Raw genomic sequence first — 10,378 nt, forward strand, 5'->3', positions numbered from 1 at the left:
TTGACCCCCCCCCCACTGGAAGCAGGGGTCAAGAATGAATATTCAGCCATCCATCTTTGATTTTGGCAATGATAACCCTTTCTGCTGGAGACTGTGTTGCAGGGTAGATGGTACAGAGATATTTGTTCCTTGGGATTTGAACTCAGAATGGAAGGTAATAGAAAAAATTCCATAATGTATTTCATCCAATACTCTATCAACTCTGCCAATTCACAAACATATCAATTTCTAACTTTGGCACAGTTTGAAGGAGAAGAATATAGCTGATTGAATTGAAGTCGTAATATTACTCGTACTTCTACCCACCACCTTGAAGGATGAAAGGCAACTTGAGTTTTCAAGGGGAAAGTAATAGGGGTGTTTGAAATATCACAAGGCATTTTTATTTCATACCATTTAAACCTTTGATTCTCAAACTGACAAATACATGTCCCTGCCAATCACAGAAATAAAATTGTGAAATTTTTTGTTTCTTACTTTATGAAAAGTCAAAATACAAATCTGTACTAATTCTTCTTTCTTCACCATAGTTTTGGACAAATTTAAAATGTTTAAAGTTGAAGATCATCTTAATTTTATCAGCAGAAAAGAACTGGGAAAACTTTTGGCAAACCCCACCCCTTTCTTTATTTGAATGAAGGTATGTGACCTGGTGGTTAGGATATTGTATTCATGATCACAAATCATAGTTTTGGTTCATGAAATGAGCGGTTCTTGAGTAAAACATTTCATTTCATGTTGCTCCAGTCCACCCAGTTGTTAATGAGTAACCCTGTGTTTGTTCAGTGGAGATGATGTGATCTCAGCCTTTTATACATCACAGAAACCAAGTGGCCGTCCCAATGAGTCTTCGGACTCCAGACAGTAATGTCCAGGGGACTTACTACTTACTCCTTTATTTGGTACCTGCCACCCTCTTTATTGATTTCAAATTTTGGCACAAGGCCAGCAAGTTTGAGAGAGTGGAGTAAGTCAATTACATCCACCCCAGTACTCAACTGGTACTTATTTTATTGACCCCAAATAGATAAAAGATAAAGTCGACCTCGGCTGAATTTGAACTCAGAATGTAAAGATGGCTGAAATGATGCTAAGCATTTTGCCTGGCATGCAAATGATTTTGCCAGCTCACCACTTTCACTTTCTTTATTAAAGAGACGAGGAAATAGACTTTGCATCCACTTTAATTCTTTCCTACTTCATCATGGAGTTGGACAAGTTTTTAAATGTTTGAAATTTCAAACCAGCTTAATTTTCTTAAACAAGTTAATTTGTTTGCCCTATTTTGGCTCTCTCTAACATCCCATCCCCTAAGGACTGTGTTTTGCCTTGAATGAGAAAAGTTGATTAGGAATCAAGAATATAAAATAGTTTTTATAAAACCCACCTTGAGGGACAGCGTTCTCAACTGCTTGTAATTTTCACGGAAGTTATTCTCGTATTTTCTCATGTAAAGATTTCTCATCATGGATTTAACAGACATGAATGCCCACATTCTTTCTACCATCATTTTATATTCTGTTTCTGTCATGAACATAGGTGGATCATATTGCACTTTTACTTTGCCAAGATCTTTCACTTTTATAGACCGACCATTCCTTAACTCATTCACTTTGACGTCAATATCACCTTGATAACCTCTTCTGAACTTGCCTATGACACCCATTTCAGAACCAGAGTAATAATTTCCATCACCAAACATGGTTATTGTTTTCCTGTCGATATAGCTAGAATCATAGTCAAAATTAATACCCAACAAGAGAATTTTCGCAATTTGCTGGAAAAACTTGTACATTTGAGTATTTGCATCTTTGGCATCATAAACTCTACAGGCAATACCTTTATGTTCAAAACTGATTCTTTTCATAAGGGCAAAATCAGCATCAGCTCCAAAACCAATAGCAAATACAGTGACGTTGTACATGTTGGATGACTGAAAATTTTTCAAGATTTTTTCTCTGTTGGTTTCACCTGCGGTAGCCTGACCATCAGTCAGGAAAATCAACATTCTTGCACGTGCTTCATCGCTTTGAGGGAGGTCCCTAAAAGACTCAAATCCCTTCAATATGGCATCATTGATGTTTGTACCTACAATGGAAAATAAGGAATGATTGAATGGAAATAACTACCAGGAAATAATTACAACTTGCAGACGTAGTATAGCTGAGTGATTAAGATGTTCAGCTTGGCCAGATTAGCAGAAGGCATGTAATAATGGCTTCAAATTTTGGCACAAGGCCAGCAATCTCAAGGGAGGGATTAAGTTGATTCCAATGACACCAATATCCAACTAATACTTAAATACTTATATCAACCTTGAAAAGATGAAAAATAAAGTCAGCCTCAGTGGAATTTAAACCCAGAATGTAAAGAGCTGGAAGAAATGCTACTAAACATTTTGTTTGACTCACTAACGATTCTATCAGTTCACTGCTTTTTTTGAAGACAATAATAATAATGCAGGGTAAATTCCTTGTAGACAACTGTCATGTTGTTTAATAACATTTTCACAACAAAACCTTCACGATACAGGCTTGTTTGGTCACTAAACATATTATAAAGTTAGAGACATTATTCCAGACCTTCAACTATGATAGTATGATAGTGCAAATATTTGAAACAAATATTTGAAGCAAAATCTAATATCACTAGTTAGCCTCCAAATCACTAGACCTCTACATAACCCTCTCTTGAAATGTAACTGTGAATGGCATATATTTATCTTTTCACCTTTTCATGCTATGGCATTATATTCTCTGCAGCAAAGGTACCTTATCTATTGACTTGCATTTCCCAGAGAGGATTCTTTAATGGATTTGTATATGGTATTAGATTTAGTTTTAAATGTTTACAACTTTATATTATTTCAATAAGATGGAAGCAGAGTGTTTAGGCCTTCATTGTATGTAATTAGTGAATGAACAAATGTCTGTAGTGAAGGCTTGACAATAAATAAGTTGATAATAATGGCTGAGAGAGATTTAAGTGTTCTCACATGATTATTTTTGGATTAAAAGAGGTGCTGGATCATCAGTTGCTGGAAAACCAGAACTGTATAGCAAGAAGTGGCAAAAAGTATCTTCAATATTACTTATCAGGTGGTAAGTATATAATGACTAAGGGAGATAAATCCAAGGAGATGAGCGATATCTGCCTCTGTTGGGGCAGACAAACAGAGAAAGATACAGACACACTTCTAATTCTCAAATTAGATATTTTTTTAATTGTATAAAATTGTTATACCTCCTTGGGCTACGAATTCTGTTTCTACATAATTTATGGCTTCTTTGATACTTTCTGGAGTTACTTCAACAAAGCCTTCTTTTCGGGGATTTATAAGGTCACTGAATTGAATGAAGTGAATTCTGTCCTTTTCTGTGAGTGTATAGAGGATTTTGAACAATGATAGCTTCATCTGTTCCAATTTAGAATTTGCCATGGAACCACTGTCATCCAAAACAAACACTATATCTCTGGGCAGAGTTTCAAAGTGACTAGGAGCGAAGAAATGCAGGAAATAACCATTGAAGATCTGCAGAAATGGAAGAAAAACATGATAACAACACAGCATATTCATTAATGGAAGATAGATGTATGACTTACATTGGACAATGTAGTTTTCCGATAAAAAAGACGAGTTTATCATGATGAGAACGTCTTTGATCCTAGGTTTGTGCAATTAGGGTTGATCAAGGGCTGAACAACAACAAAAGAAACTACTACTACTACTACTACTACTACTACTACTACTACTACTACTACTACTACTAACACCACTACCACCACCACCACCACCACCACTACCACTACTACTACTACTACTACTACTACTACTACTACTACTACTACTACTACTACTACTACTACTACTACCACTACCACTACTACTACTATGGAAAACCTAAGATTCAAATAATAAAATTTTCTATCTTTGAAAAAATAATACAAACAAAACATTGAATGAATATATTAGCTGAGTGGTTAAGAAGTTCACTTAACAACCACAAAGTCCTGGATTTGATCCCAATACATAACATCTTGGACAAGTATCTTCATCATCATCATCATCATTATCATCATTTAATGTACATGTTCATTGGCACCTCTGAGCAAAAAAGCAGTGGTGTCATTTACATTCTTCAGTAAAAAGATCATCATCATCATCATCATCATCATCATACTCATCATATTCATCATCATTAAATGTCCATGTTCCATGCAGACATGAGTTGGACAGTTTGACAGGATCTGATGGGTCCAAAGGCTGCATCTACTTTAGTGTGGTTTCTACAGCTGGGTGCCCTTCTTAATGCCAACCACTTTACAGTGTGTGCTGGGTGCTTTTTATGTGGCACCAGCACTAGTGAGGTTGTCAAGAAGCTTGTAAGAGTATGAACCCTGGTGAAGAGAAAGGCTTTATACTTGAGATTGATTGGTTAAAATATGAAAGAAAGTGGGGAGGGCAGGATATTGTAAAGGAGCTACATGGCTACTCATTTAGAAGAGAGGGAGAGAATGATCACTAGGAGCTGCAGAGAGGCAAAAAGTGGAGAAGAGTTGTCCAGGTGGTTCCTCAATGCATGAGGTGAATAAAAGTTGGCAAATGTGGGTTTACAAAATTGTACGGAGAGCTCATGATGGGGGAGGGGCAGGCAGGCAGGGAGGAGAGCAGCGGGATAGTAAAATGATACAATTGACTGGGAAAGGGCAAGAGAGAGAGAGAACGGGAGGGGGTGGGGGCAAGAGAGAGGGGAGGGAGAGGAAGGGAGAAAGAGAGAGATGATGTGTTGAGTAAGTTATAGGAGAAGGGACAGGAGCCAGGCATAGCGTATGATGAGAGGTAATTTGGTCCATGATGGTGTGTGAATTATTGTAATATGGGGGTGGAGAGAACAATATTAATGGGTGAAGAATGGCTAATAAGTGAATTGGTACCGGTAGTAGGAAAAATAAAATAGTATCAGAGGAGAGCTGCAGAGAGAGATTTATTCGAACTTACCAACATGTCTCCAGCATCTTTTCCTCGTTTAGTATCGTAGTTGATAGTTAAAAGGCCTTTCAAACCGTCTTGCGACTCCTTCATTTGTTGTAGACGAGAAGCCCGCATGGTGATAATGGCTGTTTTTTCATTAGGTTTGCTGATGGTCACCATATCATTTTGGACTGCAACATAGAGAAATTGTTGTGAACTCATTTCATCCTCCTAATTTTATGAAAATACATTACTTTTGTTTCAGTTAATTCTCAAAAGAATGAAGAATTTAGGAAAAACACCTCTGTCATTATTAAGTTGGCGTTTGGAATATAATTCAGCACGAAATTTTGATGGAACACTTTAATTTAGATCGCTTTAAAACAAAAAGTTTGTATCATAGAATTGGGGGTGGTTTCAGGTCAGTTACAGAACACGTAGACTGATAGACTCATATGATATTTAATCCTTTTGTTATTATATTTCTGATGAAATACACTGTCTTTGTTTCAAATAATTTTGAAAATAATGAAACACTTAGTAAAATAACTTTGTCATTATTAATTAGATGTTTGGAACATAAATTGACATCCACTTAACATGGATGCCTTGTTAGAACACCGAATATTGCGTTATTAGCCTTGAGAGATCCTTTCTTATAGACACTTGGTGTTCTAACAAGGCATCCAATGATAAGTCAGATATTAAGATTATCTTTTGGTATTAATACTTCTTCCATCGCTAATAATTAATAAATTAACAAGAAATTTTGATGGAAGGTTTTAATTCAAATCACTTTGAAACAGAGGATTTGTACCATAGTACACAAGGTCAAAATGGTTAAAAAAAAAGAAACAATCATAAGCTAAATTTGAATAAGTTTATATGCTATGGCAAGGGTAGGAAACTATATTTTTGTAGTTGCTCATGTTTTTAAATATCTTTTTCCGTGCTCCCCACCATATATGCTATATTGTACCTTATATATAAAAACAACCCCATATATCACTCCCCAGATTTCCATCACTACCAATGCGTGTCATCATTGTCATCATTTAGTGTCTGTTTTCCATGCTGACATGGATAAGACAGTTTGATTGGAGCTGGTAAGCTGGAGAGCTGCACCAGGCTTTAGTCTGTTTTGGCTTGGTTTCTACAGCTGGATGCTCTTCCTAAGCCAACCACTCCATAGAGTGTACTGGGTGTTTTTTACGTGTCATCGACTCAAGTGCCTTTTATGTCTCATCAGCACGGGTGTCCTTTACATGTCACTGGTCACTGGCATGGATACCTTTTATGTGACACTGAAACAGGTGCCTTTCATGTGGCACTGAAACAGGTGCCTTTCACGTGTCACCAGTACGAGTATGTAAGTAAATCATCAAATGCCCAATGGCTCCAACTACATTAAATTTGAAGAATGTTTACAAAAGCTTCTAAAGTCTCAGTGACCCCCACCTTTTGCTGACCCCTGTGTTATAGGGAGAAAATATTCTTGACATCTCAGCTACTGACCTTTAACTGGAAGAAATAAAAAAAAAACTATCATTATTGGATAATTGGTTGGTTGATTGATGGTAGGCAGACAGATCTGAGACCTATCCGATCTATGCAAATATTGGGAGAATGGGGTGAGGAGTAAAATTGACATTGATGATGGTGGTGGTGGTGGTGGTGATGCTGATAGCCATGAAGATGATGGCGTGACATGATTTTCATGAATATGTATACATATATTTGTACTATGTGTGTATGCAAGTATCTATCTATCTATCTATCTATCTCCTGTCAAACTGTCGAACCCATGCCAGCATGGAAAATGGGCATTACTGGATGATGATGATGATGATGATGATGATGATGATGATGATGATGATGATGATGATGATTATGATGATGATGTGTGTGTGTGTGTGTACATAGAACACATACATGCATACATACATACATACAAACAAAAATACCCTGTTGTTGATGTTGAAATTCCAATGAAGGAGCCTTGGATCTAGGTTAGAAACCAGTTCTTTCTCTATTGGCAAGAAATCTTGAAATCAAACTGAATAAGGACATACATATGCATACATAGACATATGTACACAGGCATAACAAAATTTGTTGGCCACTCTAGGTTACATAAAAAGAAAAATGTCTATGAAGTAATACTGAAAATGTCAGCTTCTCACAGAAACAAATATATAAATAATTCTTGAAAATTGTTGGCACTTAATTTGTACAAGAATGATAATATGTAACATTCTCCAACTTTCTGAATCTGTCATAGAAATTCTTCAGTGGATTTAAAATTTAAGGGCCAGAAATAACGTCTCTCAGTATATCAGTGTGAATGTCTGTTGTTGCTATTTAACCCCAGGTGACTCATAATTGAGGAAACATTACATCTAAAAAATATATATTAGCGACAGAGGCAGATTTAATCCTGTGAGGTAATATTTATTCCCATTTAATGTGGATGTTCTATTAAAACAAAAGAACAAACTTTACTGTGGTAGATGCCATGAGAGAAACTTGTTTATATCACTGGCGTGGATATAAATTCTCATGATCTCCAGTACCGAGACCACCAGATCATGTGATTTTGATCTTCTTTGGGTTTATCAATGATAGGCACTGGAGATGGTGGGATTTATCTCCCCACCAGCGATATAAACAAACGTGCATTTTGCACCAAAAAGGCCATATGAGAGTTGCTCTCATGATATCCATTGCAGTAAAGTTTGTTCTAATAGAACGTCCATGTTTAAGTGGGGATAAAACGTATCAAAAGTGCTGAACCCACAATCATCTCTTGTTCTTTAGGCATAGTATATCTTAGACTATGTTAACCAAATATGTAGCCTGATGTATCAGTTGGAGTGCATCCTCATCTTGATTATTGCTTTCACTATGTTTCAGCTGTGTACATTTCAGCCTTCTTCAGATGTTTTGTGATTCATCTTAGTATCTTGCTTGAGATTAAACTCAGAACATCTACATTTCCACACCTTTATCCACAACGCTATTTAGTGCAGTCAACAAGAAGTTCTGAGTTCAATCCCAAGCAAGGCACTAAGGTGAATCGCACAACACCCGAAGACAGTTGGAGCACAAACATCCAGAAGAAGGGAAGACACTGATGATGCAAGAACACAAAGGACAGCTTCACACTTACCAAAGGATTGATGTGAAGGAAGCTGGAGTATATACAGCTGGAAAGATAGAGAAGGCAACCGTCAAGATGAGAGCACCAGTCTGACTAATACATCTATATATAGAAATTCCTCATCTCAGAAATAAAGATCTCCATAACCTGATGTTTTCTTGTTATTTTATCTTCAACATTATGTCAACATCAGTTGTTGAATGCATTTCTACAGATGTGCACATTTTAAAAATTCTGTCGCTTGTCATTGTGTCTGGCCTTGGAGCCCACCAGACAGGTGACATATTTCATTAAAATTGACACATGTTGCGTTATAGGGAATCTGGTTGAGGATTACATTGATTACATATGAACCCATGGAATACTCAGCCACTTGTATGCTAAGGCACAAATTGGCAGAGCTGTTCATGTAGGACAGAATATCTTATATTAATTCCAATATTGTGTTCTGAGTTAAAGTCCCATTGGGGTTAACTTTGACTTTAATCCATTTAGGGGTTGATAATAAAAAGTACCAATCCAGGACTGTAGATTAAAGGAACTATTAGAAGATGGGGCCAGAGGTATACATGGAAAATTATGATAAAATATGATGTACACAGAAAGTGGTAATGTAATAAGGATTTATTCTTTTATTTGTTTCAGTCATTTGACTGTAGCCATGCTGGAGCACTGCCTGTAGTCAAACAAATCAACCCCTGGGCTTGTTCTTTGTAAGCCTAGTACTTATTCTATTGGTCTCTTTTGCCGAACCGCTAAGTTGCAGGGACATAAACACATCAAAATCAGTTGTCAAGCGATAGTGGGGACACACACAGAGGCACACAAACATTTATACATATATGCATATATATGTGTGTGTGTGTGCGCGTGTGTGTGTGTGTGTGTGTGTGTGTGTGTGAATGATGAACTTTTTTTAGTTTCTGTCTACCAAATCCATTCACAAGGCCTGTGGATATAGTAGAAGACACTTGCCAAAGGTGCCACACAATGGGACTGAACCCAGAGCCATGTGGTTGGTAAGCAAGCTACTTACCACACAGCCACTCCTGTGCCTATTTGTACAATAAATAATGACAAAATATACATATTGGTGATTTGTAACCAATGTACAATGATTTGTACACAAAAAGCTGTGATCATATGATAATGTGTACACAGAAAGTGGTGATGGAATAATGCATGTGATACACAGAAAGTTATGATGGAATAATGATGTGCACACAGAAATGGTGATGAAATGTACACAGAAAGTAATAATGGAATAATATGTACAGAGAAAGCGGTGATGTAATAATGTTCAGATGAAATAGATACACAAAAGTGTGGTGAATGAGTTCTATATCCACAAAAGTATGCAATATGGTATAATATAATGGTGTATACATACCGCTATCATCGAAGCTGGAAAGAAGTTCTCCTTTTATTGGAGGTACCTTGAGGTTAACGAGAGGGCGTAATTCTTGGATCTTAACTGTCACTTCGAAATCATCAACGACATTACCAGGGTGTAAATAGAAGGTAGGCTCATATTCTCCTCCACGACGAATCAACAGTTCCTCATAGACCAGGCTAAACTCAACCTCAGTTTTTGGTGGTGCCTGTACATGGAATTGGAAGAAACTCGTTCCTCGTGGTCTATATTTAATATAGAAATATCAATGGTTTAATTAGATGTTTTTAATGAAACATTTACTGTAAGCATTGCTGGATAATGTAGTGGAAGTATTAGGCTTTCAGCGAATAAACTCAGAGATTCAGATTCTAATCTTGGCCATAGGTATTTACTCAACTAATAGCTCATGGCCTAGTGGTTAAAGTGTCATGATAACGAGGTTGTTAGTTCAATTCTTGGCCCAGACAAGTGGTGCATTTCCTTCTGTAAGGTGCTTTGTTTTTTTATGTCGCTCCAATCTACTCAGCTGTAGATGTGTACCAGCTGGTGTAGCTCTCTCTTCCTCCAGCTGTTACATCCTCAATATGCCACAGAGTCAAGGGTAGGAAGGTCAAGAATGTGGCTGTTTGTGACTACACAGCCACCTAAAAAATTAATGAAAGCATGGTATGTATGTATGTATGTATGTATGTGTGTATGTATGTATGTATGTATGTATGTATGAAGAGATCCTAGGATCTGCCAATTTCTGCATATGTCAGATTTGGTGACATGTAAAACACTTTTTTACCCACAAAAATAAATATAAATAAAAACAACCACCCTGGCTCCTATATGCAAAATTGTGTTT

At 36.8% G+C, this 10,378-nt stretch overlaps 1 protein-coding gene across 1 annotated transcript in view; it reads right to left on the reverse strand.

Annotated features, from left to right (window-relative positions):
* Positions 1-10,378, reverse strand: part of LOC106867818 (inter-alpha-trypsin inhibitor heavy chain H5) — a 66,881-nt gene that overhangs the window by 40,596 nt on the left and 15,907 nt on the right. Inside the window, exons 3-6 of the mRNA XM_014912841.2 lie at positions 9,523-9,770; positions 5,000-5,163; positions 3,244-3,532; positions 1,388-2,088 (exon numbers count right to left, since the gene is read on the reverse strand). Of these exons, the coding sequence (XP_014768327.1) occupies positions 1,388-2,088; positions 3,244-3,532; positions 5,000-5,163; positions 9,523-9,770 (1,402 nt within the window). The remainder of the gene's footprint in view (positions 1-1,387; positions 2,089-3,243; positions 3,533-4,999; positions 5,164-9,522; positions 9,771-10,378) is intronic.

Source organism: Octopus bimaculoides, chromosome 23 (genome assembly GCF_001194135.2).
Source record: "Octopus bimaculoides isolate UCB-OBI-ISO-001 chromosome 23, ASM119413v2, whole genome shotgun sequence".
In the NCBI taxonomy this organism is placed as follows: domain Eukaryota; kingdom Metazoa; phylum Mollusca; class Cephalopoda; order Octopoda; family Octopodidae; genus Octopus; species Octopus bimaculoides.